Source organism: Anomaloglossus baeobatrachus, chromosome 6, assembly GCF_048569485.1.
Source record: "Anomaloglossus baeobatrachus isolate aAnoBae1 chromosome 6, aAnoBae1.hap1, whole genome shotgun sequence".
NCBI classification, from domain to species: domain Eukaryota; kingdom Metazoa; phylum Chordata; class Amphibia; order Anura; family Aromobatidae; genus Anomaloglossus; species Anomaloglossus baeobatrachus.
The window spans coordinates 572,555,450-572,583,388 of NC_134358.1; the positions used below are offsets into that span (position 1 = coordinate 572,555,450).

At 48.2% G+C, this 27,939-nt stretch overlaps 1 protein-coding gene across 1 annotated transcript in view; it reads right to left on the bottom strand.

Annotated features, from left to right (window-relative positions):
- The window catches only part of LOC142243991 (uncharacterized), a 265,484-nt gene that overhangs the window by 12,539 nt on the left and 225,006 nt on the right, over positions 1-27,939 (bottom strand). The window contains 2 exon segments of the mRNA XM_075316176.1: positions 18,071-18,179; positions 18,307-18,416. Coding sequence (XP_075172291.1) covers positions 18,071-18,179; positions 18,307-18,416 — 219 coding nt within the window.

Below are 27,939 nucleotides of genomic sequence, written 5' to 3' on the forward strand. Positions count from 1 at the left end.
AGAGTGATCTAACAAAGCACTCAATTTACGCTTGGGATAAAGGAAACGAAACTTTTCCTGCTCCGCAGCCGCCTCTTCTGCTGAAGGGGCTGGGGGAGAAATATCCAACAGCCTATTGATGGCTGAGATAAGGTCGTCTACCATGGCATCCCCATCCGGGGTATCCAGGTTGAGAGGGGTTCCAGGAGTGGATTCCTGATCACTCTCATCAGACACATCACAGGGAGACTGATTGCGCTGAGACCCTGAGCAGTGTGAAGACGTCGAGGGTCTTTCCCAGCGAGCTCGCTTAGGGTGGCTGGGGCCATCATCTGAGTCATAATCCTCGGCCTGTGAAGCCGGGGACCCCCCTGTGGGCTGGATACATTCCAAGTAAGGGGGACCTGAGGACAGAGGCCTCGCCGTGCCCAGAGACTGAGCCCCATGCATAGATTGCAAGGTCTCAAGGATTTTTGCCATAGATACAGACATATTATCTGCAAAAACTGCAAAGTCCGTCCCTGTCACCGGGGCAGAACTTACAAGCGTCTCAGCCTGGGTCGCTACCTCTCCTGACTCCGGCTGGCGAAGCAGCACCGGGTCGGAGCATTGCACACAATGGGGGTCATCAGAGCCTGCTGGTAGATTAGCCCCACATGCAGCACACGCAGTATACACAGCCCTTTTTGCCTTGGCCGCCTTGCGTTTTGAGGATGACATGTTGCTGCTTCCACAGAGCGATCTGGGATATGCAGCCAGAAGCGCACCTCACAGTGCAAGAAATACAATATCTATATATATGTACCCAGTACACTGACACACAGTGAGGCACTAGAGGGACCAGCACAGAAAAATCGCTTACCGCCCGCTTAAAAAGCGGGTGTGTGGTCGCCAGATAGCCCCTAGTCCAGGTCTCCCAGAGCCTTGCGTCCTTCCTCCAGCCAGGCATGCATGTAATGGCTGCCGGCGTCTCGAGAGAGGAAGGGGGGCGGGCCCTGGGCGTTCCTGGCCAAGAGCGGGAAGCCTGCTTCCCTCTGTGCCAAGTGAGAGGGCTGGAGCATGTAAATCAGGCTCCAGCCCTCGTCGCTGCTTGCGAACAGCGTCTCTCCCCTACCCTGAATGACAGGGTGGGGGCGGGAACGAAACGGAGCAGCCGGCGTCCTAGGCCCAAAAAGCCGGGGACTAAAGTTATAACCGCCGCCGCCGTAAAAGCGCGGACGGCGGATCCCCGGCGCACCACAAGTCACAGCAGCGCCGCCCGGTCCAGAGGGGGTCGGCGCTGCGTTCCCAAACAAACAATCCCCCAGTAATCTGTAGGGACACCAACTCCACGTTGCGGTCCCCGGCGCACTATAACACCCAGCCAGCCCGGAGTGTGTCTGTGCCTGCCGGGGACACAGAGTACCTGTAAGATGCAGGGCCCTGTCCCTGATCGTACTCCTGCTCCGAATCCATCAGGTTCTAATGGGTCTGTGGACGGAGCCCGGCATCAGAGCTGAGAGGCCGGCAGGATCCCACTTCCACAGAGCCCTACCAGGGGATGTGGAAGGAAAACAGCATGTCAGGCTCCAGCCCTGTACCAGCAATAGGTACCTCAACCTTACAACACCATCCAGGGGTGAGAAGGGAGCATGCTGGGAACACTATATGTGTCCTCTTTTCTTCCATCCGAAACAGTCAGCAGCTACTGCTGACTAAAATCTGTGGAGCTATGCATGGAATGTCTGACCTCCTTCGCACACAAAGCTAAAACTGGAGAACCCGTGATACCACGGGGGGGTATAGCCAGAGGGGGAGGGGCCTTGCACTTTTAATGTAGTGCTTTGTGTGGCCTCCAGAGGGCAGTAGCTATACCCCAATCGTCTGGGTCTCCCAATAGAGCGCTGAAGAAAAACTGCACGCAAAAAAACGCAGCGTGCAGACAGGGCCTTGAGGTGATGAAGTAAGTAGACGGTGCCCAGAAAAAGAAACTGTGTGGATCTGTGAATAGAGCTGTAGAGGGGCATCAAAGAGCTAATTCGGGGGGGGGTTTGAGTAGTTATGAGCAAAAAAAAAAAAAAAAAAAAAAAAAAAAAATTACAATAATAAGAATTATTCTATCATTAATATGTGAGCTCATATAGAAGCATACCTAGCCTGGTGGATGAAATGTTCAGAAGATCCTGCTGGCTACAGCAACAGGGGAAGCGGGGGTGGGCATACAGCTCTGTGGGTATAAAGGCTAACTCCGGCACACTACCGATTTCCCATAAACCAAAAAGTAGAACACAGTAGTTGGATGACAAAATCCTTTTCTTTTATTTTATTTTGTGAGTGCAAAATGTGAAAAAACGGTGCTGTACAATTGTCCGCCAGGTGTCCATGTTTCGGCTAACAAGCCTTCATCAGGTCGGACAGGCTTGACTTACACTGGGATGGCAACCTGGTAAATATGTAGGGTGGCTGCAAGAGTGCAGTGCCCTCCATATGGAGATAGCCTATATCGAATCTGTAACATCCCTGGGTAATGTCGGTGTATGGGATCAGATCCTAAAAAATGTGTGGCTCATGGTGGGGAAGTCTCAGTGCTTGTACAGTTAGGTCCAGAAATATTTGGACAGTGACACAAGTTTTGTTATTTTAGCTGTTTACAAAAACATGTTCAGAAATACAATTCTATATATAATATGGGCTGAAAGTGCACACTCCCAGCTGCAATATGAGAGTTCTCACATCCAAATCGGAGAAAGGGTTTAGGAATCATAGCTCTGTAATGCATAGCCTCCTCTTTTTCAAGGGACCAAAAGTAATTGGACAAGGGACTCTAAGGGCTGCAATTAACTCTGAAGGTGTCTCCCTCGTTAACCTGTAATCAATGAAGTAGTTAAAAGGTCTGGGGTTGATTACAGGTGTGTGGTTTTGCATTTGGAAGCTGTTGCTGTGACCAGACAACATGCGGTCTAAGGAACTCTCAATTGAGGTGAAGCAGAACATCCTGAGGCTGAAAAAAAAGAAAAAATCCATCAGAGAGATAGCAGACATGCTTGGAGTAGCAAAATCAACAGTCGGGTACATTCTGAGAAAAAGGGAATTGACTGGTGAGCTTGGGAACTCAAAAAGGCCTGGGCGTCCACGGATGACAACAGTGGTGGACGATCGCCGCATACTTTCTTTGGTGAAAAGAACCCGTTCACAACATCAACTGAAGTCCAGAACACTCTCAGTGAAGTAGGTGTATCTGTCTCTAAGTCAACAGTAAAGAGAAGACTCCATGAAAGTAAATACAAAGGGTTCACATCTAGATGCAAACCATTCATCAATTCCAAAAATAGACAGGCCAGAGTTAAATTTGCTGAAAAACACCTCATGAAGCCAGCTCAGTTCTGGAAAAGTATTCTATGGACAGATGAGACCAAGATCAACCTGTACCAGAATGATGGGAAGAAAAAAGTTTGGAGAAGAAAGGGAACGGCACATGATCCAAGGCACACCACATCCTCTGTAAAACATGGTGGAGGCAACGTGATGGCATGGGCATGCATGGCTTTCAATGGCACTGGGTCACTTGTGTTTATTGATGACATAACAGCAGGCAAGAGTAGCCGGATGAATTCTGAAGTGTACCAGGATATACTTTCAGCCCAGATTCAGCCAAATGCCGCAAAGTTGATCGGACGGCGCTTCATAGTACAGATGGACAATGACCCCAAGCATACAGCCAAAGCTACCCAGGAGTTAATGAGTGCAAAAAAGTGGAACATTCTGCAATGGCCAAGTCAATCACCAGATCTTAACCCAATTGAGCATGCATTTCACTTGCTCAAATCCAGACTTAAGACGGAAAGACCCACAAACAAGCAAGACCTGAAGGCTGCGGCTGTAAAGGCCTGGCCAGGCATTAAGGAGGAAACCCAGCGTTTGGTGATGTCCATGGGTTCCAGACTTAAGGCAGTGATTGCCTCCAAAGGATTTGCAACAAAATATTGAAAATAAAAATATTTTGTTTGGGTTTGGTTTATTTGTCCAATTACTTTTGACCTCCTAAAATGTGGAGTGTTTGTAAAGAAATGTGACAATTCCTACAATTTCTATCAGATATTTTTGTTCAAACCTTCAAATTAAACGTTACAATCTGCACTTGAATTCTGTTGTAGAGGTTTCATTTCAAATCCAATGTGGTGGCATGCAGAGCCCAACTCGCGAAAATTGTGTCACTGTTCAAATATTTCTGGACCTAACTGTATATACCTCTTACTGGGGTATCTAGATGCTAAACAAGGGTGGCGACCATGTAAGTCCCAGGGAGACGGCAGCTCCTATTAGTTCCGGTGGTATAGCCTGGAGAAAGATCCGTGCGGCTCGAAATATATCACAGTCATAAGATTGTAAGGTAAAGGGTAGCTCCCGTGGTATGGAGTAAGGGTCCCGGGCTCACGCTCAGAATCAGGATGCTGTGCCTGATTGAAATTCTAGTGACTTCAATGATATAGCCTGGAGGGAGGTCCGTTGGACTTGAGGAATATAGTACTCATGAGAGGGTCACACAGAGAGGACAGCTCCTGTAGCACGGAGTCAGAGTCCAGAGAACACACTTGTTCACAGGACGCGCGATCTACCTCTGCGGCACCACAGGCTCATGCCAGCTACCTTTTGACTCTCTCCAGGCCCAACGGACCTCCCTCCAGGCCATACCACTGAAGTCATTAGCTGAGGCGACAATCAGGCATGTCACCTTGACTACAAGTGTGTTCTCTGGACTCTGACTCCGTGCTACAGGAGCTGTCCTCTCTATGTGACCCTCTCATGAGTACTATATTCCTCAAGTCCAACGGACCTCCCTCCAGGCTATATCATTGAAGTCACTAGAATTTCAATCAGGCACAGCATCCTGATTCAGAGCGTGAGCCCGGGACCCTTACTCCATACGACGGGAGCTGCCCTTTACCTTACAATCTTATGACTGTGATATATTTCGAGCCGCACAGATCTTTCTCCAGGCTATACCACCAGAACTAATAGGAGCTGCAGTCTCCCTGGGACTTACATGGTCGCCACCCTTGTTTAGCATCTAGATACCCCAGTAAGAGGTATATACAACCACTGAGACTTCCCCACCATGATCCACACATTTTTTAGGATCTGATCCCATACGCCGACATTACCCAGGGATCTTACAGATTCGATATAGGCTATCTCCATACGGAGGGCACTGCACTCTTGCAGCCACCCTACATATTTACCAGGTTGCCATCCCAGTGTAAGTCAAGCCTGTCCTACCTGATGAAGGCTTGTTAGCCGAAACGTTGACACCTGGCGGACAATTGTACAGCACCGTTTTTCACATTTTGCACTCACAAAATAAAATAAAAGAAAAGGATTTTGTCATCCAACTACTCTGTTCTACTTTTTGGTTTATGGGAAATCGGTATTGTGCCGGAGTTAGCCTCTAATGACTGTTTATTTTTCTCCTGAGCACCTACAAGAGGTGATGCGAGGTCTTCATTCCTTCACTACTGTGGGTATAAAGCACTGGGGTGGGGGGGACATACAAGTCTGGAGGGTATAGTAGTATGCAGCCACCATATTCCTCCAAATAGTATAATGTAGCCTCATATTCTTCCATATAGCATTAATCAGCCCCCATGTTGCATTATGCAGCCCCCAAATAGTATAATGCACCCAGAGTCCTCTTGCCACCGTGATTAAATACATACTCCCTTCTCTTCCTTCTGCCGCTGCCCCGGTTCCCTCAGCGTGTCCACTGTTGTGCCGCTCTGCACATCTCAGCATAGCACACAATAATGATTTCATTGCGCTCCACTGTGCTGACGCGTCAGAAAGCCGACACAGCGGGAGGATGATGAGAGAGGGAGTGCTGCGCTCCATTTCTCACCATTGCTTTCAATTATAATCGGCAACTGGTGGGGGACCCGGTGCCAGCGCTGACTCACGGGCCCCAAATCAGTAGCGTGGCCTGCCACCATTGGCGGTACACCACTGGTCCCTGCTGAGTGGAGCCTCTACTGGCGGTCCAAAGCCCCGGCACTTTCCCAGGTGCTGACGCTGGCCCTGCCTCTAGAGCTCCACAGATCCACCCCAGTTTCTCTTGTTGTGCACCGTCCACTTACAAGGTGCTTCACTTTACGCAATACAATACACTATACACTCTCTATATAGGCAGCACGGTAGTATTTACCCATTTCTGACAGGCGTAAGGGGTCACAGGGCTCAGCCCACCCCAGAGCTGCAAATCCATTATGTATAAAGTGTAATGTAATGCTCTGGGTTTATGCATTATATTCTGTGTGAGACCAATAGATGGCCACATGGGGTAAGCTACTTCCATTGGTGCTCTTAGGCTAGAGAGAGCTAATGGCAAAGAGGAGCATAGTAAAAAAAAAACCAAAAAAAACCAAACAACTTAGGAATACAGGAAATGACAGAAGAGTCCCCCAGAGAAGCAGACAGAGATACCACACCTGTGGGAGGAGTGAGGTGAAGCCCAAAGGAGAAGAATTTGGACCCTCTGGGTCATATCCCAGCACCGGACACGTGGGGCCCTGATGAAGAGGTGGGCTGATTGAAACACGTCCGAAAAGGGTGAAGTCCAGACAGCCTGGATGGTGGCTGCCCCGTGGTGTAAACCCAACAATTCCCCTCTCCAGGCTAAAGGTCACTGGGCTCCTCAGGAGTAGGCGTAGGTCCTGACAAACCGGGACAGAAGATAGCTGTCCCCAGGGACCCCTGTCACGGCTTATAGCTATTCCTGTGGGTGGGAGATGGACCTCCGTGTGGACTATATGACTCTGCTCGATTGATGAAGATGAGAGGAAGGAGGAGGGTCTCTAGGAACAGAGTGCCAGGGACGTGGCTGGCCGGTAAATTTAAGGCCGCTCCGGTTGCTAACGGCAACAGCCACAGTGAAGTACTGGAGCGGATGTTGGAAAGGTCAAGTGTAATGATGATGATGTCCCCTGTAATTACTGAAGGAAGTGCCCGCCGCTGGGAGATCAGAAACTGTATGTGAAATTGTTCAGTAAAGAGAAATTTATGGTTAAAGGGAACCCGTCACTAGAATTTTCGCTATGGAACTAAAAGCCTCCCCTTCTGCAGCTCCTGGGCTGCATTCTAGAAAAGTTCCTCTTGCTACTGGCCCCCCTTTCAGACCTAAATAAACACTTTAGCATAGCAAAAGGTAAGATTTTATAATGAGCTTTTATGGCCACGGGGGCGGGACTGTATTTCTTCCGTTATTCCCTCTCCTGCCGATGTACGCCGTCCTCCAGTGTTGATTGACATAGATGAGGCCACCGCCCACATCTTCCACAGTGCTCCTGAAGTCTCGCGCATGCCCAGTGGAACTATCGCGGGACTGAGCAGTGTTCAAATCGCCACCGCTGATGATCCTATTGCGCAGGCGCGAGATTATGGGCAGGTACTTGGATGACATTGGTGATGACATTGTCATCACCAGGGTCATCCAAGTAGGCGCCCAAAATCTCGCGCATGCGCAGTGGAACTATCGCTGGACAGCACTTTTCAAATCGCCACTGCCGGTTATCTTATTGCGCAGGCGCGAGATTATGGGCGGGTACTTGGATGACGCTGGTGATGACATTGTCATCACCAACGTCATCCAAGTACCTGCCCATAATCTCGCGCCTGCGCAATAAGATCACCAGCGGTGGCGATTTGAACACTGCTCAGTCCTGCAATAGTGCCACTGGGCATGCGCGAGACTTCAGGAGCACTGTGGAAGATGTGGGCGGTGGCCTCATCTATGTCAATCAACACTGGGGGACGGCGAACAGCGGCAGGAGAGGGAATAACGGAAGAAATACAGTCCCGCCCCCGTGGCCATAAAAGCTCATTAGCATAGCTTAAGGTAAGATTTTATAAAGTGTTTATTTAGGTCTGAAAGGGGGGCCATTAGCAAGAGGAACCTTTCTAGAATGCAGCCCAGGAGCTGCAGAAGGGGATTCTTTTAGTTTCATAGCGAAAATTCTAGTGACAGGTTCCCTTTAAGAAGAATCCAGTCTATGTGTGGTGTTTGGGGACACTGGGGCCTGCTGTGGTCAGCAGCTGGGAATGGCCCAGAAGAAGCGAAAGATAGTCCTGGCCTATGGCCTGAAAGTAAGTGTCCCGCACCACAAGTCCCAGCAACCCTTTCTCTTTATTAGATCAGCGGCTGAGGTGCAAAACACTAACTCATGCTGCGCTGCTGCCCGAAGGCAATGGCTGCCATGACTATCGAAGCACCCCGCCGCCCGGCTAGCACAGGCACTACGCGGACCCTGCCTACTACCTTCAGGCACCACCTTACTTCATTTTAATTCAGATATTTGTATATCATCTAAATAGTGTATTTAATCTTCTTTAATCTGTGTCAGTGCCCTTATCCCTCTCAACATACACCTAGAGCACCAATGTACCCTAATTTTTTTTTTATTTCTTCAGTTCTGGCATTTAGGGGCTCTGCAAATGGAGTCCGCAAACTATTCAAATGGCGCTCCTTCCCTCAGAAGCCCTGTCGTGTGGCCAAACTACTGTACAGACACGTGTGGTATCGCCACGCTCAGGAGAAATTGTGTAACAAATTATGGGGCTTTTTTTCACCTGTTCCCTTGTGAAAATTGGAAATCTGCGGTTAAAACAACATTTTAGTGATAAAAATGTAATTACTTTTTGCTCACCGCCTAATAATATAACAATTTGTGACACACCTGTGGTGTCAATATGCTCACCGAACCCCCTGGATGAATTTATTGAGGGGCGCAGTTTGTCACTAGGGGGTTTCAGCTGTTCTGGATCCTCAGGGGCTCTGCCAATGTAACATGGCACCAGCAAACCATTCCAACTAAATCTGCTCTCCAATATGGCGCCCCTTCCCTTCACTTTGTACTGTGCCTCAGCCTCAAAACTAGTTTTCAACCACATATGGGGTAATCGTGTCACGCTACAAGAGTTGTGGGGGCTTTCAGACCACAAGGCGTCTGACACACAATGGAAAAAAAAACACTAAAACACCACCACAAACAAGGGGACGACGACACAATAACAATGGTGGGCAATGGCGCTACTGAGAGGGTAGATGGACAGCTCCTATTCTCACCTGTAGCTGTCCCTACTCTCCTAGCCAGTCGCTATACAGTCTCAGCAACTGTTGCCGAGCAGCACCCAGATATCATGGAAAACCTATAGGTGCCCCGACTAGTGAGAGATCGGGGAGGTTCACTAAACCCACCACTGCACTAATAAGACAAGAGGGTAGGGTAGACAAACAGGGAAAAAAACTGCAACACAAAATGATAAATATGGCTTCTGGAACGTTCCAACAGAGCTCCTTCCACCAAGGGGGCCAGTATACAAATGGATTTGTATCTTCAGCAAGGATTTCTGGGTAACACCTCTATATAAAACTAAAGGGTGTGATTACAAAACTACTGCAGTACCTCTACTATCAGTAGTAGTACTGATTAGGGGCCTCTGGAAAAGCTCCTAGCAGAAAAAAAAATTACATTAACAGTTTCAGTACTAAAGAAAACAAAACCACATTTAAATGTAGAGAGAGAGATAGATGGAGATGAAAGGCTCCAGTCCTAAAGCTGTCACTAGTCTCCAAACGCAGGGAGATGACAGTGACAGTATAAACCCTTTAACAAGAGGCATCCAGACTCTCAAGACTGGTCATATCGTCCACTTCAAATGTGAACATGTCCCTCCGGTTACCATTAGGAGGCCTGGAGCAAGGACCTGTGGACTATGTCATGAGTAGAGTTGAGCGGATGGTCCGGCGGATCAGTGTCGGGTTGACATGGAAGTCCGAGATCCCATGCGGAATCCGGGACGAGAGAGAGAGAGAACAAAAAAAAACCCAAAACTATAATCCCGAATCAGGAATGTGCACCCGGAATCCCGCGTCCAGGTGGGACTAGGATCTGCCGCTCAAGCCGCGCAGATCCGGATTTTTCCGGTCCGGGTCCGCTCAACACTAGTCATGAGTATTAAGTGCTGGGGTTAGCTCCAGCCGTTCAGCCATAGGATTAAGAATGTTAGTTACCCTAAAGGGACCGACAAACCTTGAACCTAGAGCACCAGACACACATGCACCTGATGTTCTTAGTGGACACCCATACAAAGTCATTATTACACAGGTCTGGACGCATGCACTGGGTAGTAGAGGAAACAAAAAAAACTGGCCAAACCAACAACAGGAGTCTCTCCATCCATTAAACATCTTACAGTCCGGTACTGCACACTTGGTGAGAACAGCTACCCTTCCCCGATCACCTCTCCTGGGGCTGCAGTGAGGCCTACTCTTCCACTGAGGTAGGGGTAGCGCACCCTTACCTTTTTTTGACACTTTGGTGGTCATTACTGGTGGACAGTGTGGTGGGCTTTTATGGAGTACCGCACAGATAGTAGCACACAGGCAGAGCAGAGATAGTCTCAGTTTGTCCACCTATAACCACCTCTGCTGTAAGGTCTAAGACACACGGCATGAAAATCGGAGCAAGTGGAATGCGATCAAACATCGCATTCCACTCGGACCAAATTTAGCCTATGTGCCAGCATCCATGAGCGATTATTTTCTCAGCCCTAATCAGACCGAGAAAACAGTCACAGCATGCTGCTGGTGCAATGCGATCCTTGTTTCTCTCGCACCCATTAAAGTCGATGCGGGCGAGAGGAAAAAAAAACAAAACAAAAAACGCACTGCATTCGCAGTACACCGGTGTACTGCGAGTGCAGAGCGAGAATGAAATTGGCTGGCAATGGAGGAGAGAGAGATAAATCCCTCCCTCTTTTCCACAGCGCTAGCCCGCCCCTCCTCAGTGCTGGCCCGCCCCCCGCAGGCATGGTCTGATCGCAAGATCAGCCCTCAATCGCAGTGACACTCTGCTCCCACTGTGAGCCGAGTGTCATGCGAGCATTGCAGTAGTCCCCCGTGTGGCCCCGGCCTTATGGTGAACTGATTGAGATGTACACGGCCTGGTCGTATCCCCCAATCGACCAGGAGGATGCGGCTTATTGCCAGATGGATTTAGCTTAGGTCTTGCTGGACAGGCTCCTTTAGGCCCTGTGCGCACACTGCGTTTTTTTGCCGCGGTTTTTGCTGCAGAAAATGTTCATAATCTTTATGCAGTCCTTCCCCAGAAAAATCTATGAAAAAAAATCAAAATGCCGTGCGCACACTGCGTTTTTTTTTTACCTACGGGTTTTTGCGGCAGAATTTCATGCACTTGCATGTCACTTCTTTTCTGCAGGTACCTGCGGTTTTGCCATTGAATATAATGATTAAAAACTGCAGGGACAGAACCACAGGCAAAACTGCGGCAAATCTGCACTAAACCGAATGCGTATGTTGGGTGCGTTTTTGCCGCAGGTGCGGAACTCTACAAATTTTACTTAAGGAAAATCATTTTCCTACTGCGCACAGGGCCTTAATGACCCTTATCCTGACAGAAGAAGCAGGACCCAGACCCACAATGAACCACAAGCGACTTTGTCTGAGAGTAGGCTCCCCCACAGCCACATGGGTTCGTTGGCTTAAACCAGAGGGTCTCTCCAAGATGCGTCAATCCACTCTGATAGCAAGGGTCATGGTGGCCTCCAACGACGAGTATTGCACCAGAGAGCCCCTAAGCCTACCTGACAACCCCTGACAAAAATGACTTCTAAGCACTGGGTCATTCCACTGGGTGTCAGTGACCCACCTCCAGAACTCTGCGCAATACTCCTCTACAGGCAGTGTCCCCTACTGGAGCCTTTTGAGTTTAGACTCCGCAAGCGTGACGTCTTCAAGGTCTCTGTACACCAAGACCAAAGCCGTGAAAACTGCATTTACCGAACTTAATGCCTGGGAGTTTATAGGCAGACAGAAGGCAGAGGACTGGGGATCTCCCTGCAACAGGGAGACAACAATCCCCACCCGCTGTTCCTCACTCCTAGACGCAAGAGGGCGGAGCCTTAAATATAACTTGCAGGCCTCCCTGAAGGTGGTAAACTTATCCCTCCCACCAGAAACCTTATCCAGGAGGGCTATCTTGGGTTCTGGTTGCGCCTGGGCATGCGCAGAGACCAGAAACCCCGCAATTTGTTGCAGTTGCTGCACAATCTGAAACTGCATTTCCGAGAACTCCTGAGACAAGGTCTGTATTACTTGTACAAGCGCTGCAGCCTGAGCCATAGTGACACAGGAAAAAAATGTCGGGCTAAAGAGAATGTCACTACAAGCGTGGAGGGGGCGTTCAGCCCAAAAGGCGCCTGACGCCCAACAAAAAAAAAAACACCATAAACAAGTGGGGGGGGGTACACCAGGGAAAACAACAACAATGGTTGGCCCTGGCGCTAGTGAGAGGGTAAATGGACACCGCCTAACCTCACCTGTAGCTGTCCCTATACAGTCTCTGCAGCTGTCGCCGAGCAGCACCCTGAGAAACCCTATAGATTCCCTGACTAATGATAGACAGGTGAGGTTCATTAAACCCACCACTGCACTAATAAGACAAGATTGTAGAGAAGACACAAATAGTGGAGAAACTGCAACACAAAATGATAAATCCGGCTTCTGAAACGCTCCAACACAGCTCCTTTCACCAAGAGGGCCAGTATATCAATGGATTTGTATCTTCAGCAAGGATTGCTGGGTAACACGTCTACATAAACCTGAAGGGCGTGACTACAAAGCTACTGCAGCTGAATCACTCAGCTAGGGACCGCTGGAAAAGCTCCTAGCAGCAAAGATGACATTAACCATTTCAATACTAAAGGAAGCAAAACCACATTTAAATGTAGAGAGCCAGATAGAGATAAGAGGCTCCAGTCTAAAGGCTGTCACCAGTCTCCAACAACAGGGAGATAACCATAACAATTGGCAAACTCAGGAGAAATTAAACATATTGTATTTTCCATTTTCTCCTGTTATCCTTATGAAAATAAAAGATTTGGGGTTGAAGTAATATTTTTGTGGTAAAAATGTATTTTTTCATTTTTGCAGCTCCACACTGTCAAATTCTGTGCAGCACCTGGGGGTTTAAGGTACTCACTAAACACCTAGATAAATTCCTTGAGGGGGGTCTACTTTACAAAATAGGGTCACTTGTGGGGGAGCTTCACTGTTTAGGCACATCAGGGGTCTTCAAATGTTACATAGAATTCACTATCTATTCCAGTCAAGTATCTTTGTGAGCCAAGGAGAAAGGCTGTAACATCAGAAGAAATAAATCATCTCCCTTGTGCTCAGTCAGCCGAGGAGATGATTTATATCTTCTGAGGTCACAATAATTCTCCTCAGAAACAAAAGAGATGTGGAGCTATTACTGCGCTGCTGAAGATATCACCTAAATCCAAGGAAGATTGAATGAAGGTGGTCTTATTCTACGCGTTTTGAAGTGTCTCGCCACTTCGTCATGAAATCCATCACTATTTGTGGCTAGTGATGAAGAAGTGGGGAGACACTTCGAAACGCGTAGAATAAAACCACCTTCATTCAACCTTCCTTGGATTGAGGTCATATCTTCAGCAGCGCAGTAATAGCTCCTCATCTCTCTTGTTCCTCATCTGCTTCGGCTTTGAATCAGTTTGTGTGACACACAACTCCATAAGGTGAGCACATTCCCTTATCACTATTACATGCAGCAGAAATCGCCATGTAACCCCATTTCTGGAGACTACATTTCTCGAGGAATTAAACTAGGGGATCCATGAGCCTTTGTAACCCTCGGGCGATTCACAGAATTGTATAACCATATGTGGTTGAAAACGACTTTTGAGGCACAGTGCAAAGCTCAGAGGGGAAGGAGCGCCATATTGGAGTGCAGATTCTCCTGGGATGGTTTGGGGGTCACCATGTCACATTGGCAGAGCCCCTGAGGAACCAGAACAGCAGAACCTCCCGAGAGTGACCCCATCATACAAACTACAACTCTCAATTCATCTAGGAGGTGCAGTGATGTGATCATATTGACACTATAGGTGTGCCATAGAATTTTATACCATTGGACGGCGATGAAAATATAATTACATTTTTACCAAATTTATCCCCAGATTTTACATTTTTACACAGGAAAATGGGTAAAAATAGCACCAAAATGTGTCGCACAATTTCTGCTGAACGAGGCAATGCCCTATATGTGGCTGTACAGTACTGCTTAGCCACAAGGGGAGACTCAGGAGGGAAGGAGCGATATTGGACTCTTGGAGTACACATTTTGGTACAATAGTTTGCAGACTCCATATACAGAGCCCCTAATTGCCAGAACAGCAGAATCCCCCTCAAGTGACCCTGTTTTGGAAATTCCACCTCACAATTTATCTACAGGTGTAGCGACAATTTTGACTACATGGGTGTTTTCCAGAAACAAGCAGCAATGGATGTTGCCGAGTGTAAATTTGTGTGCATATTTTACAAAATATTTATGATCAAATTTATCCCGTACTTTACACTGAGCACTTACATCAGGGTTTTCATCTAAAGCCTGCTTTACACGTTACGATTTCGCATACGATATCGTATGCAATCGTAACCGCCCACATCGTATGTGCGGCACGTTCAATTTGTTTACCGTGTCGCACAAACGAGTAACCCCCCGTCACACGTACTTACCCGTCCATACGACCTCGATGTAGGCGGTGAACGTCCACTTCCTGGAGTGGGAGGGACGTTCGGCGTCACGCGGCAGCCAGCCAATAGAAGCGGAGGGGCGGAGATGAGCGGGACGTAAACATCCCACCCACCTCCTTCCGCATAGCCGGCCGGGAGCCGCGGGACGCAGGTAAGATCTGTTCATCGTTCCCGGGGTGTCACACACTGCGATGTGCGCTACCCCAGGTAGGATGAACAATCTGACGTTCAATCTTTAGGAATTGAACGACGTGCATGTGATGAACGTTTTAACGTTCAATCGCACGGAGGTTTCACATGCTACAATGTAACTAATGATGCTGGATGTGCGTCACTTACGACATGACCCCGCCGACACATCACAAGATATATTGTAGCGTGTAAAGCGGCCTTTAGTCTCTGAATGGCATGATTCAGATGACACCCCAAGAGGAATCCATTCACTATAATGAGAAGCAGAGTTACTCAGGACTCTGTCCGGCCTCTGTTCAGTATTGTCCTTTTCAGAAGTGAACAAAGCTGTGGTGGACTGCGCTTTTATGCACCTTTGAAAGACGGACACCACCAGATTATAGGACAGACTGAGTCGAAGGTGCCTCCATCTGCCTCATTATAGGGAAGATTCCATCTGAATCACACATTTCAGAGACTTACACATAATCCTGGTGTAAACGCTCAGCATAGAGCGCAGGATAAATGTGAGCCATGCTGTACGGTGATCTTTGGGAGCAACAATGATTACATTAATAGCAGGTCAACAATTGATTTTATTTTTTATGCCATTCATCTCTATACTAATCTCTCGATATCTCCCATCACGTCATCACCAGCCCTCTTCTCTCTTCCACACTTGTACATTCCTCACCCAATCACCTTAAAAACGTCTTTTGAGTATCCCCCGTCCTCTCGAATTCTGACCCCAACACATTTAATTTTCCGCCACATTCAAAGCTTTCAGATGCAACTTGAAAACCCATCTCTTCAGAACAGCAAAAGCCTGCAATGACCCCACTGCCACATCATGACCAGCGGAGCTGCCGTCTCACTGTGAAGGCCTAGGCTACGAATCGTTTGTCCAGTAAAATAAGATGATCTGTCCTTTGAATGCTTTATGTATTGCTTCTCCATATATACCTAATTGAAATATTAACGGAATGTAAAACAAATTATGCTCAGGGCTAAAGTAGAATAAGTTTTAGTTCATGAATAAGTAACTGACATTCATGAATGGAAGAGATACTTATCTGTGGTTTCAGATGGGTAACTAGCATTCTTCTATTCATAGAGGAATGTTTATCTGTAGTTTCAAATAAGTAACTGACATTGTTCTATTCATAAACTCATCTATGTCTAAACACACTTGAATGTGTTGTTAACGAATGTTGCTAAAGGTGGTGTCACACACAGTGACGACGACAACGACGTCGCTGCAAAGTCGCCATTTTCTGTGACGTAGCAGCGACGTCACTGTGTGTGACATCCAGCAACCACATGGCCCCTGCTGTGAGGTTGCCGCTCGTTGCTGAATGTCCTTGGTTCATTTTTTGCTCGTTGCTCTCCCGCTGTGAAGCACACATCGCTGTGTGTGACAGCGAGAGCGACAAACTGAATGTGCAGGGAGCAGGGAGACTGCTTCTAGCAGCCTGCAATAAGCTGTAACCAAGGTAAATATCGGGTAACCAAGGGAAGCCCTTTCCTTGGTTACTCGATATTTACCTTCGTTACCAGCGTCCGCCGCTGTCAGTGCCGGCTCCCTGCACACGTAGCTGGAGTACACATCGGGTAATTAACCTGATGTGTACTCTGGCTAGGAGTGCAGGGAGCCAGCGCTAAGCGGTGTGCGCTGGTAACCGAGGTAAATATCGGGTAACCAAGAGAAGTGCTTTCCTTGGTTACCTGATATTTACCTTCGTTACCAGCGTCCGCTGCTCTCACGCTGTCCGTGCCGGCTCCTGCTCCCTGCACATGTAGCCAGACTACACATCGGGTAACTATAAGCAAAGCGGTTTGCTTATTAACCCGATGTGTACTCTGGCTAGGAGTGCAGGTAGCCAGCACTAAGCGGTGTGCGCTGGTAACCAAGGTAAATATCGGGTAACCAAGAGCAGTACTTTCCTTGGTTACCCGATATTTACCTTAGTTACCAAGCGCAGCATCGCTTCCATGCGTCGCTGCTGGCTGGTCACTGGTGAGATTTGCCTGTTTGACAGCTCACCAGTGACCATGTAACAACGCAGCAGCGATCCTGATAAGGTCAGATCGTCATCGTGATCGCTGCTGCGTCGCTACGTGTGACCCTAGCTTAAGACTGTTCAGACAAGGAATGAACTATGCCCTGGTTTGTTAATAGATAATGTGGATGTATTGAGTAAGCTATATATATGCTATGTTTTGAATACAAGGGTCAGAAGAGCATAGAGCTTCTCCCGGATAGAGACATGACTCTGTGTTGTCATTTCTCCTGATTCATCTGCGCAGTTCGGATTTGGAATCCTCCTCTGAGACCCTGAGAGAGACCCCCTGGAGGTCTCCCCCAACATCACCACCATCCGAGCTGCTACAAGCCCCCAACCTACTGTCTCCTCCCAATTATCTTGTAGACTGTAAGCCTGCAAGGGCAAGGCTCCAAACTTCAATGATGATAATAATAATAATAATTTATCATCTTGGGCTCTTCCTCCTGGTCTTTGGGGACAATCATACTGACCCATCCATCCTCCAAACATCCTGTAATTTGGGTGTGTCTCCATATTCTGTGCTCTGTACAGTAAACTGATAGGAGCCTAATAGCAGTTAAAGGGGACAAAGTCTCTAAGGCTATGTTCACACTAGAAAAAATATTATTCTCAAGAAATTTCTTGAGTCTGAAAGATTACCGCACTTGCGGTCAAAAACCGCACCAATACCGCACCGAAAACCGCATGCGGTTTTGTGCGTTTTTGGTGCACTTTTTCCACAGGTTGGTCCCTGCATTTTTTTTACCATTATCTATGACAAATACCGCAGGTACCTGCAGAAAAGAAGTGACATGCACATTCCTTTTCTCATGGATTTCTAGAGAAAGAATGTTCTTGAGAAAAAAAAAAAAAGCAGTGTGCGCACAGCAATTTTTTTTCCATAGGTTTTGCTGGGGAATGTCTGCAGAAAGGTTACAAGCATTATCTGCAGAAATTTCTGCAGCAAAATCACAAAAAAAACGTGGGTAAAACCGCAGTGTGTGAATAAGGCCTAAACTGGGACAATCCTTCCTCATCAGTAGAGACAGCAGATGAAGATATCGGCCCCGGGCACATAATCCTATTTCACCTCCATATTATAGGAGCACAGCGGTGTTATCACATATAGCGCTATCACATTATCACCAGATATCATCTGTATTTATCTGAACAAGGGACTCTCCGGCCCAGAACTGTCCGGTCCAGAGAACGAGGAGAGCGTGACTCTTCTCTGCTTTATATAGTGGTGACTCCTCACCGGGGCGGTTACCTGCAGGATCCTCCTCTGTGCACTGATCACCACCACCAACAGCACTTTCTTCTTTATCCATTATATCTGCAGAATTAATATTTCTCAGATCTTTACCCAGATTTCTGAGCTGTGAAAGAAATAATGGAAAAGTCACCAACAAAAATGAGCCGTCACATGGAATGTTCTAGATGATCAGAGATAGAAAGCTTCCATCGCTCTCCGGACACATCGGCTTCAGTCACTCCCTGCATTACCCATAATATAATCCTTCTGCAGCCTCTTTCCTTGTTGCTCTGCGCTGCTCCGTTCCTCGATTCTTCCTCCTGATAATTACTGTGAGGTGTAACAAGGTCGGAGTCAGTTTCTGCACTGACCAATCAGCTGTCAGTGTTATAGAGACACACCCCTTTGAAAGAATGGAAATAATTGAGATAATATATTCCTAATGTCTAATGGGCAAAAGAAAAGACGAGCACAATCCAGAGAAAGATCCTCCAGAATGATTCATCATGGCAACTGAAAATAGTTAGTAAAAACAGATGTCCCCCCTCCGGGCCCGGCCTCTGCCCTTGCTCCCCCCTCCCGGCCCGGCCTCTGCCCTTGCTCCCCCCTCCCGGCCCGGCCTCTGCCCTTATCCCTCCTCTGGGCCCGGCCTCCTCTACAATCAGATAGGCTTCTACATAATCTGGATATTTGGATTGCTGAAGGTCCCAATCAGGGCCAGATTAAGGTTGGTGGGGGCCCCTTGGCAGAAAATCTGGTGGGGGCCCCATAACGTTAACATTTTTAGCCATAACAGTAGCACACGAACTGAAGCATTTAGAAATAAAGCCACTGAGCACGGATCTTATCCTGTTCTGCCACATTCAGATTTACACTTATACACAGAAAGATACATTTTTTTATTGATCCCAATGTTAAGACAGTGAAGGACTAGTAAAAATACAGAAAGGGAAAGTTCTCACTGGCAGCAATGGTTGCTAAAAATACTAATGTGCTCTCTATTGTATTACCTCCGGAGTAGTACATAGCAGCTGATGTCTGTGCACGGTATGCCATACACTGTATCAGAGGTGGATCTAGGTTTTCCTGTCCATGGAGTAGGAGGTCAGTTTGGCGCCCCCTCCTATACATGGCTTATGCGGTTTGAGTAGTTGTCATGTGACCGCTCATATGCCAATTTCACACTTGCCACGTGCCGATGAGCTGCTCTTCCTAATTCTCTCAATGTTCAGTCAAATACTACAGCCCATAAAGAGAAGCAGGAAGAGAAGCAAATTGTGATTCAAAGTATTAAAATGACCTGCAAGTGGTCATGTGATCACTTCTGGAATTAGCGAGCAGAGCTAAATCCTTACACTGAGTATATTACAGGTTGTTGGATTGGGTATGCTACGGGGCTTACTTTTATTATTAAAGGGGTTGTCCAGGTCGACAAGGAAAATTTGTTGTTATCCTATATGACTGCAGACTTCTGAATTCTGACAGCTTGCGGACTGCACACTGTCATGATTTTCCCGTGCCATGAGCAAGTAGTCATGGGACTGCAAGTATGCGATTTGCTTACTTCCGGCCACATTCAAATTAGACGTCTGCAGCCTCACTCAATAGTTACATGCCCTCAAGCTCTCACTGCTGGCATCGGAGAGTCCTGACAGTGTGCAGTGTGCACACTGAGGATTCAGAAGTCTGCAGTCACATAGAAACTTTCATCACAAACCTGGACAACCCCTTTAATGCTACTAACATAATGTAGAAACCCTTGCAGTCATGTAATTTTACAAATTATGGCTTGCTACATGTGTGCAGGATCAGAATCAGTAAAATGTACATAAATACACTGTGTGTAGAATTATTAGGCAGATGAGTATTGTGATCACATGATACTTGTTATACATGTCATCCTACTCCAAGCTGTATAGGCTGAGAGGTAACTACCAATTAAGTAAATCAGGTAATGTGCATCTCTGTAATGAGGAGGGGTGCGGTGTAATGACATCAACACCCTATATAAGGGGTGCTTAATTATTAGGCAACTTCCTTTCCTTTGGCAGAATGGGTCAGAAGAGAGATGTGACGGGCTCTGACAATTCCATATTGTGAGATGTCTTGCAGAGGGACGCAGCAGTCTTGAAATTGCCAAACTTTTGAAGCGTGATCACCGAACAATCAAGCGTTTCATGGCAAATAGCCAACAGGGTCGCAAGAAGCGCTGGGCAAAAAAGGCGCAAAATAACTGCCCATGAATTGAGAAAAATCAAGCGTGAAGCTGCCAAGATGCCATTTGCCACCAGTTTGTCCATATTTCAGAGCTGCAACGTTACTGGATTATCAAAAAGCACAAGGTGTGCCATACTCAGGGACAGGCCAAGGTAAGGAAGGCTGAAAACCACCACCTCTGACCAAGAAACAGAAGATAAAACCTCAAGACTGGGCCAAGAAATAGCTTAAGACTGATTTTTCAAAGGTTTTATGGACTGATGAAATGAGAGTGACTCTTGATGGGCAGATGGATGGGCCAGAGACTGGATCAGTAAAGGGCAGAGAGCTCCACTCCGACTCAGACGCCAGCAAGGTGGAGGTGGGGACTGGTATGGGCTGGGATCATCAAAGATCAACTTGTGGGACCTTTTCGGGTTGAGGATGGAGGAAGCTCAACTCCCAGACCTACTGCCGGTTTCTGGAAGACAACTTCTTCACGCAGTGGTACAGGAAAAAAGTCGGTATCGTTCAAGAAAAACATGATTTTCATGCAGGACAATGCTCCATCACATGCATCCAACTACTCCACAGCGTGGCTGGCCAGTAAAGGTCTAAAAGATGAAAAAATAATGACATGGCCCCCTTGTTCACCTGATCTGAACCCCATAGAGAACCTGTGGTCCCTCATAAAATGTGAGATCTACAGGGAGGGAAAACAGTGCACCTCTGGGAGCAGTGTCTGGAGGCTGTGGTGTCTGGAGGCTGTGGTGGCTGCTGCACGCAATGTGGATCGTAAACAGATCAAGCAATGACAGAATCTATGGATGGTCACTGCCGAGTGTCATCAGAAAGAAAGGGGGCGATATTGGTCACTAATTTTTTGGGTTTTGTTTTTGCATGTCAGAAATGTTTATTTCTAAATTTTGTGCAGTTATATTGGTTACCTGGAGAAAATAAACAAGTGAGATGGAATATATTTGGTTTTTATTAAGTTGCCTAATAATTCTGCACAGTAATAGTCACCTGCACAAACAGATCCTCCTAAGAAGCCAAATCTAAAAACCCCTCCAACTGCCAAAAATATTAAGATTTGATATTTATGAGTCTTTTGGGCTAATTGAGAACATTGCTGTTGATCAATAATAAAAAAAATCCTGTAAAATACAACTTGCCTAATAATTCTGCACACAGTGTACAGCACCAGAACCAAAAGCAGTACCAAAATACATCACTAGCACCCTCATCAGTAAACGAATATATCACCAGAACCACCAATACATGACTACAGTACCAAATTTACAACAATATATTGTAATGTCACATCCCCATATACATTTGTATCACATGAATTAACAACTCCCAGTATGTCCTTAACAATTGTAAGAAAATGCTGGGAGTTATCAGTATTTATCAGACTTTGGACCATACAGGAACCACAGTCCTGATGAGAAGCATTGAGTGTCACACACATACAGTTACATCCAGGGACCTTGTAGGTGACATCTTCTCTGATCGGAGTCATCTTATTCTTTCTTCTCCATCTTGTCCAGACGTCATGATGACTTTTCACATCCACAGCTCCTCTCTGCAGACCTCCCGGGCCTTCTACAGCTCCTCTCTGCAGACCTCCCGGGCCTTCTACAGCTCCTCTCTGCAGACCTCCCGGGTCTTCCACAGCTCCTCTCTGCAGACCTCCCGGGTCTTCTACAGCTCCTCTCTGCAGACCTCCCGGGCCTTCTACAGCTCCTCTCTGCAGACCTCCCGGGCCTTCTACAGCTCCTCTCTGCAGACCTCCCGGTCTTCCACAGCTCCTCTCTGCAGACCTCCCGGGCCTTCTACAGCTCCTCTCTGCAGACCTCCCGGGTCTTCTACAGCTCCTCTCTGCAGACCTCCCGGGTCTTCTACAGCTCCTCTCTGCAGACCTCCCGGGCCTTCTACAGCTCCTCTCTGCAGACCTCCCGGGCCTTCTACAGCTCCTCTCTGCAGACCTCCCGGGCCTTCTACAGCTCCTCTCTGCAGACCTCCCGGGCCTTCTACAGCTCCTCTCTGCAGACCTCCCGGGCCTTCTACAGCTCCTCTCTGCAGACCTCCCGGGCCTTCTACAGCTCCTCTCTGCAGACCTCCCGGGCCTTCTACAGCTCCTCTCTGCAGACCTCCCGGCCTTCTACAGCTCCTCTCTGCAGACCTCCCGGGCCTTCTACAGCTCCTCTCTGCAGACCTCCCGGGCCTTCTACAGCTCCTCTCTGCAGACCTCCCGGGCCTTCTACAGCTCCTCTCTGCAGACCTCCCGGGTCTTCTACAGCTCCTCTCTGCAGACCTCCCGGGTCTTCTACAGCTCCTCTCTGCAGACCTCCCGGGCCTTCTACAGCTCCTCTCTGCAGACCTCCCGGGCCTTCTACAGCTCCTCTCTGCAGACCTCCCGGGCCTTCTACAGCTCCTCTCTGCAGACCTCCCGGGTCTTCTACAGCTCCTCTCTGCAGACCTCCCGGGTCTTCTACAGCTCCTCTCTGCAGACCTCCCGGGCCTTCTACAGCTCCTCTCTGCAGACCTCCCGGGTCTTCTACAGCTCCTCTCTGCAGACCTCCCGGGTCTTCTACAGCTCCTCTCTGCAGACCTCCCGGGCCTTCTGCAGCACATCTCGACATTATGCCCTTAAAATAAATAGCAGAATGATTATAATGCTCCTAAATATAAATATATGACCTACGCTGTGTGTCTGAATAAATAATTGCCCCTCACTGCGCTCCCTGCAAAAAATGACCCACACAATGTCATTCTTATGGTACATGGCCTCTTCTTTCAGTTCTGGGCCCCCTCTTCACACAGGCCTCTACATTGTGTACCCACTATACCTCCAAATGTCTATACTGTGCCCCCTCCTCACACTCCCCCTCCATACTGTGCCCTCACACTGCCCACCATGCTATCCCCTCTCTATACTGCCCTCACCCTCAGTACCAAAATCACTATACTGCAACTTATTCTCACATTCCCCCTCCTCAGCATCCTGTGCCCTCCATACTGTGCCCTCACACTGGCCACCATGCCGCCCCTTCTCTATACTGCCTACCTCCTTCACTATACAGTCACTATACCGCACCTCAGTCTCACATTCCCCCTTCTCAGCATACTGTGCCCTCCATACTGTGCCCTCACACTGGCCACCATGCTGCCCCTTCTCTATACTGCTAACGCCCCCCCCCCCCCCCACTACCCAGTCTCTATACTATGCCCCTCACACTTTTCTCCACTTACAATATTCTCCCACCATACTGCTGCCTAACACTTTTTAATGGTGCCCCCCTGATTGCTGTGCAGGACAAATATGACGCATGCCCCACAAAGGTACGCCCCTGTACAGTGTACAGGAGAATACATGACTGGTACACAATATACTGTGATACAGACACCAGATGTTATAGAATATACACATTATTATATACCATCTGATGTGTGTACACAGTATGTCACACTGCTCTGTACACTGGATGTGATATACCATGTACACAGTATATCACACTACTCTGTACACTGGATGTGGTATACCATGTACACAGATATATAATGTACTGCACTGATCACACCTGGGCCTACAGGACAGGATGTAATTCTATATGTAATATGGGCCATATACTGTAGTGTAATGTGTGCTGCAGGCTCAGATGTGATCAGTGCAGGATCTGTGTAGTGATGTCTGTGCTGGAGATCAGTGTGGGTTATTGCAGGGGAGGGATGAGGCCGATGACCCGGCACTGACAGCCCGACCTCATGACCCGGCACTGACAGCCCGACCTCATGACCCGGCACTGACAGCCCGACCTCATGACCCGGCACTGACAGCCCGACCTCATGACCCGGCACTGACAGCCCGACCTCATGACCCGGCACTGACAGCCCGACCTCATGACCCGGCACTGACAGCCCGACCTCATGACCCGGCACTGACAGCCCGACCTCATGACCCGGCACTGACAGCCCGACCTCATGACCCGGCACTGACAGCCCGACCTCATGACCCGGCACTGACAGCCCGACCTGATCTGCTGCAGTTCACACTCCGGCAATATCTCACACTGAAAGCAGAGTGGCCGCTGACACTATGGAATCCCGTCTGGTGTTATCAGCGGCGTCTGCTCCCTCCTCACTGCAGCCTCCTGCCCGGCCGGCACCATGATTAATGACCTCATACTTACCGGGATCCACTGAGACCTCCGGTCCTCCCACAAGCTCCTCTACGGCAGGAAGAAACAGCAGCGCGGTGACGTCATCCTCAAGTGACGGCAGACGCAGCCCGCACAGCGTGCAGTGGGCGTGTCTGCAGTATAGTGATGGCCGGGATTGAAATACCTTAAAAGGTACAGTGCGGTCTTGAACCACTGCAACATTAATAAAATGGCGGACACACAGATGGTGGTGGGGGCCCCCTCAGAGGCTCTTGTGGTGGGGGCCCCTGGGCTGAAGCCCCGTCTGCCCCGCCTATAATCTGGCCCTGGTCCCAATGGTTGGAAACCAAGAAAGTAGGAATTTATTATCATATGAATGGTCCATAACTTCACATATGAAAGTACTTAGAACCACTACAGTGTATATTTATATACATATACAGACAAGTCCTCCTCCTCCCCACATATAGTATATACAGACGAGTCCTCCTCCTCCCCACATACAGTATATACACAGACAAGTCCTCCTCCCCCCACATACAGTATATACACACACAGACAAGTCCTCCTCCTCCCCACATACAGTATATACACACAGACAAGTCCTCCTCCTCCCCACATACAGTATATACACACAGACAAGTCCTCCTCCTCCCCACATACAGTATATACACACAGACAAGTCCTCCTCCTCCCCACATACAGTATATACACACAGACAAGTCCTCCTCCTCCCCACATACAGTATATACACACAGACAAGTCCTCCTCCTCCCCACATACAGTATATACACACAGACAAGTCCTCCTCCTCCCCACATACAGTATATACACACAGACAAGTCCTCCTCCTCCCCACATACAGTATATACACACAGACAAGTCCTCCTCCTCCCCACATACAGTATATACACACAGACAAGTCCTCCTCCTCCCCACACACTATATATACACAGACAAGTCCTCCTCCTCCCCACACACAGTATATACACAGACAAGTCCTCCTCCTCCCCACACACAGTATATACACAGACAAGTCCTCCTCCCCCCACACACAGTATATACACAGACAAGTCCTCCTCCCCCCACACACAGTATATACACAGACAAGTCCTCCTCCCCCCACACACAGTATATACACAGACAAGTCCTCCTCCCCCCACACACAGTATATACACAGACAAGTCCTCCTCCTCCCCACACACAGTATATACAGACAAGTCCTCCTCCTCCCCACACACAGTATATACAGACAAGTCCTCCTCCTCCCCACACACAGTATATACAGACAAGTCCTCCTCCTCCCCACACACAGTATATACAGACAAGTCCTCCTCCTCCCCACACACAGTATATACAGACAAGTCCTCCTCCCCCCACACACAGTATATATACACAGACAAGTCCTCCTCCCCCCACACACAGTATATATACACAGACAAGTCCTCCTCCTCCTCCTCCTCCTCCCCACACACTATATATACACAGACAAGTCCTCCTCCTCCTCCCACACACTATATATACACAGACAAGTCCTCCTCCTCCTCCCCACACACTATATATACACAGACAAGTCCTCCTCCTCCTCCCCCACACTATATATACACAGACAAGTCCTCCTCCCCCCACACTATATATACACAGACAAGTCCTCCTCCCCCCACACACAGTATATATACACAGACAAGTCCTCCTCCCCCCACACACAGTATATATACACAGACAAGTCCTCCTCCCCCCACACACAGTATATATACACAGACAAGTCCTCCTCCCCCCACACACAGTATATATACACAGACAAGTCCTCCTCCCCCCACACACAGTATATATACACAGACAAGTCCTCCTCCCCCCACACACAGTATATATACACAGACAAGTCCTCCTCCCCCCACACACAGTATATATACACAGACAAGTCCTCCTCCCCCCACACACAGTATATATACACAGACAAGTCCTCCTCCCCCCACACACAGTATATATACACAGACAAGTCCTCCTCCCCCCACACACAGTATATATACACAGACAAGTCCTCCTCCCCCCACACACAGTATATATACACAGACAAGTCCTCCTCCCCCCACACACAGTATATATACACAGACAAGTCCTCCTCCTCCCCACATACAGTATATACACACAGACAAGTCCTCCCCCCCCACATACAGTATATATACACAGACAAGTCCTCCCCCCCCACATACAGTATAGACACAGACAAGTCCTCCTCCTCCCCACATACAGTATATACACAGACAAGTCCTCCTCCTCCCCACATACAGTATATATACACAGACAAGTCCTCCTCCCCCCACACACAGTATATATACACAGACAAGTCCTCCTCCTCCCCACACACAGTATATACACAGACAAGTCCTCCTCCTCCCCACACACACTATATATACACAGACAAGTCCTCCTCCTCCCCACACACACTATATACACACAGACAAGTCCTCCTCCTCCCCACACACACTATATACACACAGACAAGTCCTCCTCCTCCCCACACACACTATATACACACAGACAAGTCCTCCTCCTCCCCACACACAGTATATACACACAGACAAGTCCTCCTCCTCCCCACACACAGTATATACACACAGACAAGTCCTCCTCCTCCCCACACACAGTATATACACACAGACAAGTCCTCCTCCTCCCCACACACAGTATATACACACAGACAAGTCCTCCTCCTCCCCACACACAGTATATACACAGACAAGTCCTCCTCCCCCCACACACAGTATATATACACAGACAAGTCCTCCTCCTCCTCCTCCCCACATACTATATATACACAGACAAGTCCTCCTCTCCCCACACACAGTATATATACACAGACAAGTCCTCCTCCTCCCCACATACAGTATATACCATATACACACAGACAAGTCCTCCCCCCCCCCACATACAGTATATATACACAGACAAGTCCTCCCCCCCCCCACATACAGTATATATACACAGACAAGTCCTCCTCCTCCCCACATACAGTATATATACACAGACAAGTCCTCCTCCTCCCCACATACAGGATATACACAGACAAGTCCTCCTCCTCCCCACATACAGTATATATACACAGACAAGTCCTCCTCCTCCCCACATACAGTATATACACACACAGACAAGTCCTCCTCCTCCCCACATACAGTATATACACACACAGACAAGTCCTCCTCCTCCCCACACACAGTATATATACACAGACAAGTCCTCCTCCTCCCCACACACAGTATATATACACAGACAAGTCCTCCTCCTCCCCACATACAGTATATACACAGACAAGTCCTCCTCCCCCACATACAGTATATACACAGACAAGTCCTCCTCCCCCACATACAGTATATACACAGACAAGTCCTCCTCCTCCCCACATACAGTATATATACACAGACAAGTCCTCCTCCTCCCCACATACAGTATATATACACAGACAAGTCCTCCTCCTCCCCACATACAGTATATATACACAGACAAGTCCTCCTCCTCCCCACA